Source organism: Hesperophylax consimilis, chromosome 7 (assembly GCF_061612785.1).
Source record: "Hesperophylax consimilis isolate HC1 chromosome 7, BYU_Hcon_1.0, whole genome shotgun sequence".
NCBI classification, from domain to species: Eukaryota; Metazoa; Arthropoda; class Insecta; order Trichoptera; family Limnephilidae; genus Hesperophylax; species Hesperophylax consimilis.
Window position 1 is genome coordinate 17,698,674 of NC_142842.1, and position 18,536 is coordinate 17,717,209.

Sequence of the window (18,536 nt, forward strand, 5' to 3'; positions counted from 1 at the left end):
GTAGGTAACAGAAGGTTACATTTTGAATAATAATTGAAATAACATTAGATGTATAATAATACGAAAATTTACTTAATATTACATTATTATCGTCAAAAGACCAAGAATATCTTAAACTTTTTTGTAGGTTTGTGAATATTTGACTTATTATTAATATTACTCGGATATTCTATCTTGATTTTATCGGTTGAAAAAAACCTGTTTGTGGAAAAGTAATTGAAGCGTTCATACTCTCAATTAATGGCAATTATAACTTTCCTCTTGAGAGGAAGGCGGGCGGATTGCGAGAGAATTAACATGTGAGCAATTATCTGATAAAACGTGATCCCTGAAAAAATTTTTTACCTTGTATTCTTCGTTATTATCTAATGATTAAGAAGTTCTTGATTGTAAATTTCAACATATTATTTTATTATTAAGATCTTTAATTTAAAAAAATAATGAAAGTCAACGATACTTTTACACGGAATAGTCGCTGATATGGGGTTGATTATTTTATTTTGTCTGTTAACGTAATCACAAATATTAACACTTTAAATCAAATTAATTACATTTATTCAAAAAAGGTCTCTACAATAAAGGAGAATATTTACATGTTACTGAGGCACTAAAAAGCGCTGCCTAATGAAAACTTGTGTGCCAATTGTTAAAAAACAAATAAATAATGTAGCTAGCCACCTTTCTAATCCAAGAGTGTATTTTAAAACATTTTATAACTTCCTGATAATGAAAATGATGTTCAATATGTCACATAAAATTTCTTACTGTTATTTATTTGGAAAGAAAAATTATACTTACGAATGTCAAAAATTGCTTATTTGAATTTGCATTAAAATTGTGCCGTCTCAAAGTAACAAAAAATGGTCAGGAGTTCTGGTTTACCGACCTATTTTAATGTAGTATATACGAAAATACGGCTTAATCATTGACTTCCATATGTCGTTGGCGCTTTTGGTTGCTTTTGGTCTCTTTCACAAGTCAGTGCCATGAAACCTATTACACAAGCTCTTGTGGAAGTATTCCCCGTTTTAAGTTCGATACAAAGTTAATATTTTCTTTTTTTCTTGCAAATACTTTTAGTCATAAAGAGTTCAATCCCTATATTCGAAAATGATAAAACATGGAATCCTGTTAAACGTCGTGTTTCAATGAATTTCAAAGCATGACAGGTTGATTAATAATTTAAGTTGAAGACTAGTGCTAGTTAAGTTAAACGGTCTATGAAAAAGGGGGAGTAAAGGGTTCTTGTAAAATCCATATGAATAATGTAATAATGTATGTAAACTATAATTATACCTGATTGAAGAGTTGTGAGTAGAAGTAGCAGATGAGTGACATGGGCAGGGCGTAACTCCAAGTGAAAATACACGCCACAAACACTTTGGTATCTTGATCTTCGGATAAGAAATCAAAGGAACACGTTGTCAGAAAGCCCTCTGAAATATTTAAAAGCAATTAGTACACACATTAGAAACGACGTGAGTTTGAAAATGAAAAATAACTCGGAGTTTCAAAAGCTATTAGTATAATATTAGTATTTCGGGTATGTTTCAGTTTATTTGGAATGTAGCTCAGATCTTCCCTAGATTTTATTCAGCGGTTATTGTGCACGTTTTCGCATCGAAATTAGAAAAATAGATAGTATATTGCATGTTCGTAAGTTAGAAGGATATAAAATGGTTAGGTTTAAAAGCAAAAGTAAGGAGACCAAAAACTTCAGGGGTAATACTGCGATAGGAAATATCGGTATCGCATTGAAATAAGAAACATAATCTATATGATAACGTTAGAAATAACTCGGATTAAAAAAAACCACTATGAATTATGAAGATTCAGTGCATAATACGGTATATTTCTTAATTTACGCCGAAAAAAATAATAAAGAAATTTTAATCAGTGGTATTATTCTGAAAACATCAAATTATTATCTTGAAAATTTAGCTGGTCGATAGTCCGAGGATAGGACGATCAACTCACAATCGGGCGGACACAGATCCTTTCAGCGGGTACCGATTACCGACACGTTCTTCTTTCAGAATAGGTTATGCTTAAAAACAAGGTCTTCAGTACCTAAGTGTAAGGGTTTAAGGCTAAAGGGACTAACTATGTATTTGGAATATATGTATTTCCGTTTGAGTTTACCTGGTACGAATCTTCCCCAGACTTTAATCAGCGGTAATATGGTGAAAGGCATCGCCCACACCCACGTGAAGGCACATAGGATAATTGCCTGGGTTCTGCTTAGCCTTCCGTCGAGAGGACAAGAGATAGTCCTAATTAAAGTCAATTAGTATCATGAATTATCAAAAGTAGATGCTGAAAATATACTAATGACATTATTACGTGAATTATGTACATTTATTCATCACAAATTAAATTGACGTCAACTGATTGTCTTGAAGATAATGAAGATTTAAATAAAAAAAAATAATAATACAAATTTCGTTTGTAGGTCTGTCTGTCATTGTAACTCTGGTTCAGTGAACTCAGTTGAATTGTTTTGAATTTAAGTGTCATGATTAACTACAATATGCGCACTTGAAGTGAAATGGCACGAATATTATTATTATTATACAATATTTAAAATAAAATATTGTAATTGTCACTTTCAAAATTAGAACCGATTGTGTGAATAATTCAGACAAGCAATTAAAGTAACTACCTACATATATTATAATCTTAATATATAAAAATCATGTGTCACTGTGTTCGTACATGCTAATATCCGAAAAGCCCAACCGATATCAATGAAGTTTAGTAAATGTGTGTGGTTGGTTCCAGCTTAAAATATAGGATATATAGTTTCGGACCCGATAGGTGGCGCTGTTGTCGAGATCAAAATTTTTAAATTCCGAATTTTCATTCTAAAATACACACAACCACGAATTTTAACTTGCCTACACCCTCACCCCAATATTTTTGAATGCAATTATAAGGATTTTCAGTGCTGATTTTAACGCTTCCCTGAAGAAGCAACGATGTTTTAGTGGTATTTTCTCAATATGCGTAATACAGTAGCTAAAACATCCCTAGAAACTCTCTGACGTACTGCTTCTACACAAAATTATATATGCATCAGTTGATACACCAAACATTTTATCTCAATTTAACATCAATATACCATCAAGAAAATCAACAAGGAGGATGAAAGACATTTTCTATATTAAAGCCTACCTCACAAATACAGGATATTTTTCCCCTGTACCGCAAACATTAAAAAATTATAACATTATACATGGCTCTAAGAATGAAATAGAAATTGTTAATGACCAATTTGAACACTTAAAAAAAACGTATTACCTTTAATCATACTAAGCTGATATTGTGATGAAGCCCTTTATTTAAAGAGAAGCAACATTGTACCTACCTAATCAGTGTCTCACCAGTACAGGTGTGACAATAACAAATCGTTTATGAACATATTTGTTTTCCTTTTATCCATTCTTATTTGTTATTTACTTCTGCATATTTAGCTTATTCATTTTGTTACTATTTTGGTTATTATCATTTTGTTATTATTATGTATTTAAACATCCATGTATGTAAATTTTTGGGCACCATGCCTGTTTTATGCACTTAAATAAAAATAAATAAATAAATACTAAATAGAAGGCGGTCTGTGGAAGGACAACGTCTGCCCGGGCCCACTAGTATATACTATACTTTTAGCAAAATTCTCTACTTGAAATATGGTTTATTTTGTTTAAATTTATAAGTTTGCTCTTTTTTTTATCTAATATGCAATAACACTTCCAACCTAACAATTAGAAGAGGTACCCCGTAATTTTTAACGGGTCTGCGTTGGTAAACAAATGAAATCATAGTTGTAAATAAATGTAGGTACCTACTTTTGTAATTCAAAATTTGTAGTGAGTGTGCACTTTTAGGGTAATTGAGTAAGTCATTGCTTTATCTGATACATGATTACAAATCGGTATTTAGTTTTTTTTTTATAAAATACAATCTTATTTTACTAAAACGACTTCTAATTGGAAATAAGTCTCAAGAATGGAAACGATAAATAAATTATCGCCATTGAACCAAAATAAAAATACATATATTTTTGTTGCATTTTTTTTCACAATGGGCATAACGCGTGTTTGCTTTTTCAATGAACTAAAGGTTTTTTTAAAATTATTTAGTTTACTCGTATCTTTTTGTATAATTGTTTTGAATTCCACAAATATCTGCCAAACATGAATAAGTGCCATTAATAACTGCCAATAAAAATTCGATGAAATAGGTTTTTATAGATAATTTTTATGAGCAAGATTTTTTTCTAAGATATTTAAAATAATGCCTTGCAAATTAATATATGTATATATATATTTTTTTTAACAAAAGCAACGTCTTTAAATCACTTTTCTATGTGGGCAGTAAATTGATAGTTTAATGATAAAAATGCTTTTGTTCTGGTGCTGTATACATGGTGTATTTTAAGGTAGTTTTCAGGTACAAAAATTGAATTGTTTGCATGGAGAAAATAATATTCTTCTATGGAAAAGCATTATTGTATGGAAAAAAATATCGGAATTTCAAAAAAACATTTGGAATCACCTCCCAAAGTGTGTGCACTTTACCCTATGTAATAAAACTAGCTGAATTATGATCGTATAATAAATACGTAGGTTGTTCTGCTTCCATTGAAATATGACATGTATAAAGTGACGTAAGAAAATTACGATTTAAATTAATCACAAGGCAATATTAACCGCTCTCGGAAGAAAAAAATATGAAACAGAAAAGACAGAGGAAGATTTCAATTTATCTAAGACACTATATAGATTGTAATTTAATTCGGATAGAATCTTGCAACCACTCATAAAGATAGCAGCCAAAATATGCGTTAATGAAGATAATATTGGTAGCTAAAATGACCGAAGTATGGTCGAATTAGCTTAGTGGTCAGAGCACTACCTTGGTTCAATTCGAAGATGCGACCGAATCATTTCGGGTCTTTCGTTTTCTTTTGAGAGTGCTTAATATTGTTTTCAATTATTAAATATTAAATATTACAATTTTAGGTTTAACTCAATAAGTTAGTTCACTATAAAAGCATACTTGTATCTATCAAAAGCGATGACCGCATTCGTGATTGCGCCCCCAATGCCAGAAAGGGCACCCAACACGGCGTAGATATTGCATCCCGTTTCGTAGCCCACCAGGCGCTGCGAGAAGGAGTTGACAATGAACATGGGAATCTCCAGCATCATCAGCAGGTCGAACAGCGCCAGGTTGATGACGAACATGTTGCTGGCTGTCCGTAATGATTTGGACCTGAAAAGTCAATAATTCCTTGGTCGATTGTGAACCACCCGATCTTTCAAATTATTCGTTTTCCTGTGAAAAACGGGACTGGAGGCATATAACAAATATCATAACAAACAGTAAAACACGAATATGTTATGAGGAAGTCGGAACATCTGTTCTTAAAAATAATAATATGGTCGCATCTCGTCCATTATATTTATCCGGACAAACTCACCTGCGTGGAACACGGGTTCAGATATGTTCTGAATGACTAATATGTATTATTAGGAAATGGTCATACAGTCACATTTTTTACAGTATTTTGATAAAGAAGACGTACTCATTTTTCTCCGTAGGATCATTGTAACCCAAACACGAATCACCAATGAGCGATTGGGTTACTTTTCCAGAAAAAAATGATCGTTAGAACTGGTGTGACGAGCGGCCATAGGAGGTTCTGCGAAGGAAAGGGTATGAATGGCCGGAATGAATCTGAGGATCATTGTGTCCAGATGAATCCACGGAGAGAATGAAGAGGTAAAAGGGTTTCACTCAACCGGCCTCTTCCAATCCAGCCCGCCACGCAGTTGGTAAGCAGACATATCCGCCACCAAGACCTAGACACACCTCACCAAACGTAGTGAACCACATGATGACCTATGGTGGAGGTATTTTTTATCCAATGAATGGTTCTCGGGGTGGCGGTACCCATACCCGCCTCCCTAAATCATATGGAAATTTAGGCTATCAAAAGTAGATCGGGTGACGGGTACTCGTGTTTCGGGAACGACGGGTACTTTGGACTTCACATCAATCTCTCGTGTCTATTCTAATGCATGTTTTCCATGTGTAAAAATACCCGATCAAAGAGCAGGTACTCTCCAACCGATCACTTCGCCAGAGATTGTGTAAAATTATCGATCGACCCAGCTTTAATAAATAATGTATTTTATGCAGTGACAATATAAGATAGAGTCTAAAATGATAAATTTTAATGGAGGAAATTGAATTCTACAAACAAACCTTTCGGTAATTTATCCAAAGTTTCATACATTTAGGGTACTTTTCATATATTGTGTGTAATTTAAAATAAGAACTGCATTCCTATTTTCAATAATTTATGATGGTGCTCACACTGTTAATGAATGTATGCATAATAAATAGTGGTGGGTGCATCACTTGCTTGAAAGGAAAACCCGTATTCAAAGAGAGAGAGAGAGATAGTTGTGTTGGTAGATATTGGATTTCACTGCCCTTAACAGACGCAAGTCGCATGGATATATCACACTCAGTCACGTCAAATTTGACATTTCCGATAATTTTGATGGTGAGTATCTACGTAGTTTGAAGTAAGCTACACATTGCACATATGAAAAATAAATCAACTTAGCATTAAGCTTTGAACAGTTGTACTTCAATCGATTATTGCAAACTATATTTTTTTTTATAAATGCTGAAACTGTTTCAAACAAATTTTTATCAGTCTAAATTTAACGACCACCAATAACTGATACAAACGAGTAATAGGTACGTGGTGCAGTAATGATATTGATAATTCAATAGCGAGACAGGAACAATAAATAAATATATGTAAACTTACATGTATAGATGAACCGATTTTTTAAAATGTTTTATTATTTCGGTATTTTACTGCGCAAAGTACTCAACTGGTTTTCATTAACAATGTAAAAATTGCCAAACCAAAAAATTGCGAGAATCTGGTCTTTATACTTTCTAGATATTTTGTAGTTCTATGAACACAATACCTAGCGACCAAAACCATAAGATTTGTAAGCAATTATTTAAATACTTTCCTACTTAAATTACAAATCTACGTTTTATGTAACATTTTATTTTAACTAAGGAATTATACAATTTTTCCAAAGAAACGTGACTATATCCAAAAAACGTTTTTTTTTCAAAATATCTTCAGACAGATAGGTACCATAGTACAAAAAATATGCTAATAAGTAAGTACAAATAAACACGACGATATCACATTTAAAAAAAGAACATTTAATGAACTATTAAAACGGCTACCATCTTGAATCGGAGACGGATGGTACAACCGAATTTACAGACAGCCGAAATGAAAAACGGTTAAAACAGAACTTCCCTAAGCTCAGTCACTGAGATTTTTTTGGGTGATATATACATGTATTTTGTTCTCTAAAGCTTCAAGTAAATGTGTTTTACTGAATGATACGTGGTTTTCCGACTCAGCCCTTGCGAGTATATTGTACTAGTTGGTAGCATGATGTCGCTTTTTAGATTTCCACCACTAAATCAAAATGAATTATTAGCTTTGGGTAAAAGCATGAAACCGATGACTTGTTGCTGATTATGCACGGCTGCAAGCTGCTTTAACACGCGGTGCTTTTGTAAAAGTAATGTATTAAATTACAATGTAAGTAAGCAGTTATTTTTTCAAGATTTTTTTTGGGCGAAGAAAAATTAACTCTTTGGATCTGACACTAAGCTGCAGCCGATTTTAAAAATGTTCACGGAGAAAACTTTCTGATATAATATATAGGGTGCGGCAAAACAGACAGTGCAGTTTTGAAATTGTGCAACACAAATGGGGTTTTATTTTATTTAGCACATCTTGCCGTTTTATGCATCAAGTCCCGAAGATGATATCAGAAATATGATAGCCCCGACCAGCAATATATTGATGAAGGAGATTTCTGAAGTTTTCGTCCGCATATTTCGACGGATATAGCGAGGATTTCACCCGAATTCGATCCTTGAGTTCTCCAAAGGAGTGAAGCAATGTGCGCACGGCGCAGCCCCTGTGTTTGCCGAATCAAACCATGGTAACGACTGAAAACGGAACGACCCTGAGACAATGAGACCCCTCCCAGGTTCATACCTCCACCATACGGGATGTAACGGCCCTTCAAAACTGCACTGTTTGTTTGCATCCTGTATTATTAATTTATTCAAAATTGGTCAAATTATTCGTATTTCTGTTAAAAACGGGGATGCAGGCCTTTAAAAAATAAATTGGCAGATTTCCTAACAAATAATCAGTAAAACGCGAATGTGTTATGAGGACGGCGGAACACGTGTTCCTAAAAAATTCAATAATTTTGCAAATCATCATTATTTTTTTCAGGAAAAGCATAGCTGCATTAACACGTGTTCCGATAAATTCTAAATGGACTAATATTTTATCAGGAAATTAATTGTCAGTACGTTTTCAACAGGATTTCAATAAATCAGCCATACTCATTTTTATCCGAGTATTATTTGAAATATTATCATTTGATTATGAGCAACATGTACTAGGGCTAGAGAATGCTTGAACTTTTTGGAAATCTCCGATTAGTGCTAGGATTTAACAAATACCGTAATATTTTTTTATCTCTGATATACTCCATAATGGGGCTGACAGATCACGCTATATGCATCATAGCTTGGCCTATTTCAGTATATCGCTCGTCATTCAATCCCAATGGGAATGTATGGAGAGCGATAAGCTGAAATAGGCCAAGCCACAAGAATAAAGCGCGCTTATAGCGTGGTCTGTCACAGGCTTAAAGCAATTACACAGACAGTTGTAATTGCATATCCATACCCCATTATTCCGTTCCTCAACTGCGACACGGTAATAAATAACTAGAAGTTCTGTAAACGTAGACATCGCGTCCAAAATAGTAAGTTTCCAGTTTTCTCTAATTTAATAAAACAAAACCAAAATCTCTTTTCAATTTAGAAGATTTTTAAGTCCTACCTACTTAATTATAAACCATCAATATTTTATGTAAAATTCTTAAAAATTTCTAATAAGGAGTTGTATAATTTTTTCACAGGATTGTCACCATCTCAATGAAAATACTGTTTTGGAACATTTTTCAGGTCGGTAGGTATTATAATATATAATATAATAATATAATATTATTCAGATTTTACGGCCCGTATTAGAAAATACGATTATGCGAACTCTGGCGGCATAAAAAGCTAATATTTAATACGGTCACCATCTTGAACCGAAATCGGAACGGAATGGTCAAGTTATAACAGTTTTACATAGTTCATTATGTACCTGCTGTAGCTTTTTAGAAATTAATGTAATTTTGGAAATTACCTAAAAATACGTAGTGTTAGTAGATGAATGTCAGCCTGAGGTGCGTACATTTTAGTTCTTGACTTTATAACATCAACATTAAATTCATTAAATTTAAATATATTAAATTATATAACGGTTATACACCAAAATATTACAGAGCTTACGTTATTTGAAGATCATCACTAAGTTTCTTTCTGTAACAACAAATATGCTGCAGTAAATATTTCTGATTTCCGATCGATTCCAACTTAACACATTCATATCGGAAACACTGCAAAGATCCAGAGCTAGATTGAAGTTCCCAACTCTATCCAACACAATATTACAAAAAGAATCTGCCTTTATCCAACATAATATTAAAACACAATTCTGCCTTTATCCAACATAATATTACAAAACAATTCTGCCTTTATCCAACATAATATTACAAAAAAATTCTGCCTTTATCAAACATAATATTACAAAACAGTTCTGCCTTTATCCAACATAAATAATAACGATGATGGTTACTTACGTAGAGAATATCCACACGACAATCCCGTTCCCCAGCAGCGACATGGTCATGAGCATCATGTAGATGAGAGCCAGTCCGAGATGCCAGTACTTGGAGGGGGCTGCGAAGTTTCTCCAGTGGGGGTGCACGAGGTCCTGATACTCCGGAGGGTAGTTGTAACCAAGCACCAGCTCCGGGGGCATCTCCTGGGGGCTGGGAAATAAGGTAAATATTTAAATGTAATATATCTTGGTAGCTGGGAACTAAGGTACATATTTGTATGTAATATATCTTGGTAGCTGGGAACTAAGGTACATATTTGTATGTAATATATCTTGGTAGCTGGGAAGTAAGATACATATTTAAATGTAATATATCTTGGTAGCTGATAAATAAGGTAAATATTTGAATGTAATATATCTTGGTAGCTGAGAAATAAGGTACATATTCGTATGCAGTATATCTTAGTGGCTGGGAAATACGATACATATTTGTATGTAATATATCTTGGAAGCTCGGAAATAAGATTCAAACTACCTATTTATTATATCTGAATAGTAAAGAATAAAGTCGTTATCCGCCTAATTCTATTTGTACACTTAGTTCTTCTAAACTACTCAAGGGATTTTGATAGGGTTTCATTTAGAGAATTTCTTCCAAAAGGATTATATAAATAATCCATGCATATAAGTCGATGTTTTCAATCATGTCGTATTTCAATCATTTAAAAAAAATTAAAACGCCGGATAAACCTTATGAAATTCAACAAAATAATGTATTACGGAATTGTATATCTCAAAAAGGTCTTACGACCTCAAAACTTTACCCCAACCTAACCTTACCCAACCTAAGCTAAGTGACTGAGAAATAAGACACGTAATGAAATATTGTACTTATAGAATAGATCTTAAGGACTGGTAAATAAGATTTTTTGTGACTCTTTATTTAAATTCGACTTTTCATTTTTAATGAAGGCACCGTAGTTAAAAAGCCTTTAGAATGATAGGCACTTGAAGTGTTTTCGGTATTTAACAAGGGATTCTTTTTGCATAATTTATGTTCCTTTCAGCTTACTGGTGATCACAAGAAAATATAGAAAAAAAGTTTGTAAAAAAACAGGATTTAAATTAAAATGCTGGATGATTAGATAGAATAAATCATTACTTTAGAGTGTAAAAAATTACTTTAATCAGAATTAAATTGAATATTTGTCCGTTAATATAAATGTGTAGAGACATTTAGCCAGTTTTATAAAAAAACTTTGAAAGTTATTGTTTTCACTCGTATCTACCAACAAACAACTACTAGAGTCATATTTTGATTTAATAACGCACTTCAATATTCAAATAAAAAATAATTCTGTATCCATTAAAAACAGTGCTTTAAAAATTTAAAAAAGTTCTTTATGGTTTGTAATATAAATTTTAAGAAAACATTTTAATAAATTGTTTAAAATGTACTCACCCTCTGAAGGCTTGCGCCATCGGCCCATATTCAGTTAAATTCATAAACATAATTAAAAATTTATTTATCACAATAATGTGCAAATGGCTGAGAAAACAAATTAGATATAAACTGGATGAAAAAAGGTTTTTAAATATTATTTTTCCATTAATTTCTGCAGAAAATATTTATGCAACTAAACAGACTGAAGTGAGTTCAGTCCGACTTGAAAAGTCGCTTCTCACTTAATTACTGAAAGTTTTCAGGCGTCTTTTATAGGACTCGAGGCTTTGTAGCTTCATAGGTACTGGACATTCGTGCCTGATAAGTACTTAATGCAATAAATAGAGGAATCAGAGAATTTATTTACAGACACATGTACACTGCTAATAGTTGTTCGATAAGAGATTTATAGAAAGTGTGTTAGGAAGGTAGAGGGATTTTAATTACGAAGGTTTCTTACCAATTACATTCTTTCTACTGGTATTAATGAGATGTGAACGAACAATATTCAAAGTAACTGCTGATTTGCCAGTAATAATAATCATTACTGCAGTTAATGAAATAGACAACTGTTGCGTCTATAATGCAGTAATTTTGAATATGAGAAAAAATGTCTGTAATTTACATAATGCTGCGTATAGATGCGAGAAAATGCACAAACCGAAGCCATGAATTACGGGAAAGGAAAGAATCATTTTTTGCGATTGCTTCATTTCTTTCCCATAAGTTGAAGTTCAACTCTCAACTCGCGTGTTTATGCTCATCCTGTATATCACATCCATCATACGTCGTCTTTGATTAAAAAGTATTCGTTGGTTCTTACATTTTATAATTGCAAGTGTATTTTTATTATTGAGGGTACTTATGTACATCAAATGGAAATTTAATAAATTCAAATAAATTTACGGTGATAATAATAAAAAATATTTTAATTTTTTATTTTAGCCATTAGAGCATTAGCATGAGAAAGACGAGGAAATTTTATTATGAATGTGCTAGAAAATTACACGACTGCTTATACTATTAATCTATTGCGAAATCCTTCACACTTGTTGTGATCTGCCAATAAAAAGAAATGTTTTTCGTTAAGCCCGTTATAAATTAAGCAAAGAAACTCATACTTGTACTTGTGGAATGTAAAACAAGCCCGGAAAACAATGGAAAATGAAATCTACAAATAATAAGATTAACAAAACAAGAAATCCATTTAATGGGGTGATTTCTCGAACTATTATTCTTCCGTGATTATCTATTGTGTAGCTTCATTATTTCAAAGTCTGCGGCTCAAAGACACGAATTGTGAAAATTCCTGCAATTTATAAGCGATATAGTTTATGGTAGTGATTTGATAAGATTAAATCAAAAAGATTAAATATTCTCTTCCTATAACAAAGTAAATTGAGGTTTTCTATTAGTATTTTTTTTCAGAAGGCGCCGCGACGCCATTTGACTATCCCAAGTTTATATCCAGCAAAATTGAAAAACGATTTGTTTATGACAAGGAGCAACTAAATACACAATCTTCTAGAATATTTATAAATTGAACGGGGTTTAACACAGTGCTATATAATTTAAAAATTAATTAACTTAAACGTAAAATGTATCTACATATGAATGTATAAATACTGAAACAAATTATCTAACCTCATCATAAAAATGTTAACTAAACTTTCACAAAGAGTCACGAAGAGATATCTTGTTCAGTAAATTTTTTTTATAGCTATAAAGATGTCTGTAGGTACAATCTTTTGAAATTAATTTATATTAAAGCTAAGCTTGTGCATGATTATGACTTAAGTGATAATGACGAGGAGACGAATGATCGTGTTAAAAAAGTGATAGCATGGTAATTTTCTGACAAAATATTATTCACTGAGAATATATGGAGAACACGTGTTATTTTACTAATAAAAATCGTGATGGAATGCGACAATATCAGTATGTTAATTATATTATATTAATTATCTCACCCAGTGAGGCCAACATTACTGGAAAACTTTGAAATGTAAAAAAATATTGTAACAAATAAAAAAAAAAATAAATAATAATAATACCTCTCAGTATTTGTATGTTCCGCCATCCTCACAAAACACTGGCTTTTAACTGATACTTTGTTAGGAACTCTGTCAATTCATTCGTTCATATTAGCTCTTCATTTTTAAATAAACTTTTATTGACACTCAATTATAATTAGTGAGAACGTGTAAGTGCACGAAGAAAACTTACTGATAGAAAATACTGTTAACAAATTTAATAAAAATCTGGTATTTTTTTTCGGTACCTAATCTGGTAATTAATAAACGGGACTGCAGGCCTTAAACGAATAAATTGAAAGGTTTCCTAACAAACTTTTAATAAAACACGAATATGTTATTATGATGTCGGATTAAATCAGGTTAAAATTCTAATATTGTCGCTTTTCATCATTATATATAGTAATGCATGAACACGTGTTCCGATATTTTCTGAATGGACTAATATTTTATTAGGAAATGGTTTGCAATCACGTTTTTAATAAATGAGCCATATTCATTTGTCTTTGTGCTCCTTGAAAATAATAAAAATGAAAAATAATTGGTTTTATTTTATTACATATTATGCTTTGATAAATCAAGCTTAAAAATATTTATTTAAATGGTTATTAAAAAAATACTGTTTTTATTTTCCAAAACTCAGGTTTGGTTATGTTTCTAAATTGATATCAGAAAATATATTTTTAAGTTGTGTACCTACATATTTCTAAAGGTAGGGTTTTTTCCTACCTTAGGGTAGGAAAAAACCAGGGTACCTACCCGCCTAATCTGATCTAATCTAACCTCACCTAACCCAAACTAACCCAACCTAATAAAAGGCATGCTATTTAAAAGAGCAAATATACAAATCATCCAATAAATAAATAAATAAGCAATTCTCTTTTTAATATATTTATTTGTGTACCGTATACTCACATAACATATTTTTACTGGTTTAATTTGTACATATTTTTTATGAAGCACATATTGTCGACTATCGAAAAGCTTACCCAAACCTGTTAGTTATGTTTCCGGATTGTACATAAACAACAACATTTTTGAAACCGATATTTTTATAATTAGATTGAACTACATTTAGGGCGACCTTTAATGTCTTAATCGTTAAAGCGTGTATTTTGAATCCAACCTACGTAATAATCTACTAAGACATTGACTTAGTTCATGTGGATAAAAGGGCTTCTGGGCCTTACCAAAATTCTAAAGATGATGTACGAGAAGCTAAAGTAGCTTTCTAATCCCTTTTATAAAGCGTCTTAACAAATTATACAGCTTTGGATTATAGGCGTATCCACGTAACGTCCGTAATACGTTTCATAAAACAACTGTCGTATGTTAAATGGACGTATCTTGAAAATCCATCTTCCATTCAAATTAAAACAATTTTTTTCCATTTCTAAAATCAAACAGTTTTTTTTACAATTGCTACGTGTTACATGCGAAGTTTCAGTCGGAATAGGGGCTTCATCTCACTTTACGCGCTTAATGCGTCCCATCAAAAAGCTGTCTCATTTTGTATGGTTAATGGTAATGGTTGTATAATTAAAATCCGTTTCCCATTCATAACCAAATTTTTTTTTTCAATTCCAAAATCAAACAGTTTGTTTTTTTTTGTAAATGCCACATTATTATTTTTTTTTTAAGATGGTGAATTTGTAGTCGGAAAGCTGTCAATTTATAACTAAGCAAGTTGACCTTTTTCTATCGACTAAACCAAATAATCTCTCCAATACGTTTTACGCCTTTTAGTTTTTTAATAGTAGATGATTCGAGCAACAATAAATTTGCTGCTGAACATCAAGATGTTTTTGCGTTTCTATGACCAGCATCAATAATTTTTTCAAATTCAGTTTCAGTGCCGGCAACCCGGGCGTTTATTTTAATTTAGTTAATTTAAAAAAAAACTATTAAAACTAATAATTTGTGTTATTAAACTTTCTGTGAGACTTTTTTCTGCAAAATATGGGTGTTTTATTCGGCGGAGAACCGACAACTGGTTGGCGGGAAAGCTTGTCGTATCACGAACACGGGGAATGTACAGGTCGGTCGTATCTGCGGATTGTTTCACCATGTGGTGGTTGTAACTCCTGTTCATGACAATATCTAAAACTTGTTGAAGTTATTAGTTATTACAAACAGTATCACGGAAGCCGTTAGTAGTTTTACTGAAGGGAATATTTTTTCCTGGACCGGATAAAGATCAAAAATGTCAATTTTCAGCTTAAGATACCTAAAATATGCAAGCTTTGCTTGGCTTAGCAAAACTAGTAAACTGTCCGTGAAATATTAGGAATCCAATATTTCCAATACATACGAGGGCTGTTCGGAAAGTAATCACCGGTTGCTTAATTTTTCAACATAATCACATTTAAACAATTTGCGAATTCCTTCTGCATGACGGCCTGGGAATGCAGGCAACCTGTCACAAAATTCGGAAGATGTTCATTGCTATGGAAGCGGTGGGCCCTGAACCATTTTTTCGTATGAGTAAACATACGGAAATCATTGACCGTCCCCCGCGCTTGTCGGACTTGGCTCCATCTGATTTCCTGTTCACTCACAGGAAGGGCCCAGCACTTCGATAAAGGTTAATTCGTGCAAAGGCATTAAGTAAATCAATATTACTTAGAGAGGAGACGAATCCTGAAAATAGTAATTCAAAAAGGAGCCCTTATATGCTAAAATACACAGGCAAATATTCGAAGAAAAGGTTACTATCAGAATAATAGACAAAAGAAGGTGTCGGGGACACCTCTGAAAGATGACACGATAATTTGAATGAATTACTTGAGGCGGCTGATGATAAAAGTAGGATATTTTTTCCATCATCGCATTGTTAAAAAAAGCTTATGGAAGTACTAATGGTTTTACAAGAACTCTGAGATTTATTAGCCACTTCAAAGCGCTAGGATAATTGGAGATCTTTAACTCTTCAGGCTAATTTGTTTGCTTTTAGGAAGAACTCATATGGCTTCATAGAACTCATTGTATATCCCTTACTGTAATTCAATTTTTTTTTGATTTTTTTTTCAGGTACACATATAATTATACAAAATATAAGACAGTAACAAAAAAAAACCCACAAAGGTGAAGCCTGTAGGGAGGCATTGTAAATTATGTATAAAAAACAATGGTGATTAAATAAAGAAAAAAATAAAGTACCTATATATTTTATACGAGTTTAAGTTTTGGCACAGGTTGATGGAATTCGGCAAGGAATTAAACAATTTTGGGCCACTAAAGTTAATGTGTCTTTGGGCCAACCTGGTTTTGCAGTGGGGCACTGTGTACACGCATATATTGTGTCTCTGGCTAGAAAGATTTGGGTTTTTACAGAAATTATAAGGACAAGTGTATATAAATTTAAGACATTGGACACAGTAGATCCGCCTTAGTTCCATTGTGTCAGTTTTCGGAAACAATTTATCAGTGTGATATGTCTTGGTCTTCTGGTGCATTATCTTAATGATAGACATCTGAACAATTTGTAGAGGTTTCACATGGTTATTGAATGTTCCTCCCGAGGCAATTATTCCATAGGAAATGGATGAAAGTACCAATGCATTATAAACAAACCTCATGGTTTTTTTGTTAACAATATTGCTCATGCGTTTGAATATGTGTGCCTCAGTTTATTGACAGTTTTTTCTATGTGATAAGTCCATTTGAGTTGAAAGTTAATAGTTACACCTAGGTACATTTTCCTAATTTTACATCTTCGAAGTTTGAGCATGTCGCAAGGTTACAATTAACATTATGGAACTTAAGGTTAATATTATTTTTAGGAGATGACTTTTGGGTATTATAGAAGCGAATAAAAATAGTTTTATCATAATTTGGACTAAGAAAGTTTTCTATCTACCCAATCTTTGACTGTTGCAATGCATTTGTTGGCTTTACTAATTGTATCTTTCCATGTTTTACCTTGTACTGTTATTGAAGTATCATCGTCATGGTGAGAAATATGATCTTAACGGTGTTAGAAAGAGAAAACACCATGGTTTATATTCAAATACAGAAGTAAACCACGGAGAAATTAAAATGCGTACCTTTGTGAAACTAAAGGTTCCGACCGCAATTTGGAAAAAAATTATGAAAGTTCGTGAATTTTGTATTATTTATTTTTATATGAAACGACAATAGTGAGGTGACAGTAAAGTTTAATATAATATGTTATATTTTTCTTTTTAAATCAGTGTACGTTTATACGTTATCAGTAATGTTAGTTACAAAAAAGTGAGGTGAGCCATTTTTAATTTTAATTAAGTTTGCATTCAAAATTTTAAGGGATCAAAAATTATATTTATAATTGTATTAGTAAAATTTGAAAGCGTCTTTAATCACCTTTCAAAAGAAGTTTTTAGTTTTCGGGTACGTTCAGAAATATTCCATAATACAAGGCGGAAATAATCTGTCAAAATATGGCGAGACCTGGGGAATTAAAAAGTCTACTGTACTTTTCTTCAGAAAAATATTTGTAGTTTGCAGTTTCTTCATCCATAGTTTGAGATGCAGAAATCGGAATAGTAAACAATGGTTAATAAAAAATTGTAAATAAACAAGACATTTCTTGAACATGTATAAATAAAACTACAGCTTCCAATTCAGGGGCTTAGCATCACAGAGGCCTAACTTCAAAAAGTGGTGTTTTTAGTTTGGTAAGTTAAGGTTTAAGCTTGGTTTCGGTAATGCCATTATCATATTTATTAGTGACACGGAGCTCCAACTCGTACATACAGCCGTTTAACCCTTTAAAGGACAACTTTTTTTAACATTACGCCCTTAGTGGTTTTATTTATGTATTCTATATTCATTTTGATGAACAGAAAAAACTTTTTTTTTGTTTGGTCTTTTTGAAATTTTTGATTTTCCAGACTGGTGTCCATTTAGGTAAAAAAAATGATCTAAAATTTTTGTTTTCATTACAAAAAGACAGGTTGGTAAAGAAAAATGTACTTTTTATTTATTTGCGTTACAGGAGAATAACTACTTTGATAAATTTACAGAGAGACTGACCAGGACGCCATTTTCATAAATTTATTCAACATGTGCGAACTTCGGGGCGGTTGGTTCGATTTAAGACCTCTGTGGGTTACCTCAGAATGATTACAACCCATAAGGGTGATTATAACTTGTAAACATAAATAAATATAGACGTTAATGTTGCAGGTCTCAAAACTATCCGTTTTTAGCTTATGACCTATAAAGGGTTAAGAGATGCAGTTGGGCATATCATACAGGTGGG

At 32.3% G+C, this 18,536-nt stretch overlaps 1 protein-coding gene across 1 annotated transcript in view; it reads right to left on the bottom strand.

Annotated features, from left to right (window-relative positions):
• Positions 1-11,299, bottom strand: part of Rh5 (Rhodopsin 5) — a 32,591-nt gene extending 21,292 nt beyond the window's left edge. The window contains exons 1-5 of the mRNA XM_089633574.1: positions 11,280-11,299; positions 9,837-10,028; positions 5,062-5,277; positions 2,143-2,273; positions 1,297-1,436 (exon numbers count right to left, since the gene is read on the bottom strand). Coding sequence (XP_089489700.1) covers positions 1,297-1,436; positions 2,143-2,273; positions 5,062-5,277; positions 9,837-10,028; positions 11,280-11,299 — 699 coding nt within the window. The remainder of the gene's footprint in view (positions 1-1,296; positions 1,437-2,142; positions 2,274-5,061; positions 5,278-9,836; positions 10,029-11,279) is intronic.
• Between the last annotated feature and the right edge of the window lie 7,237 nt (positions 11,300-18,536).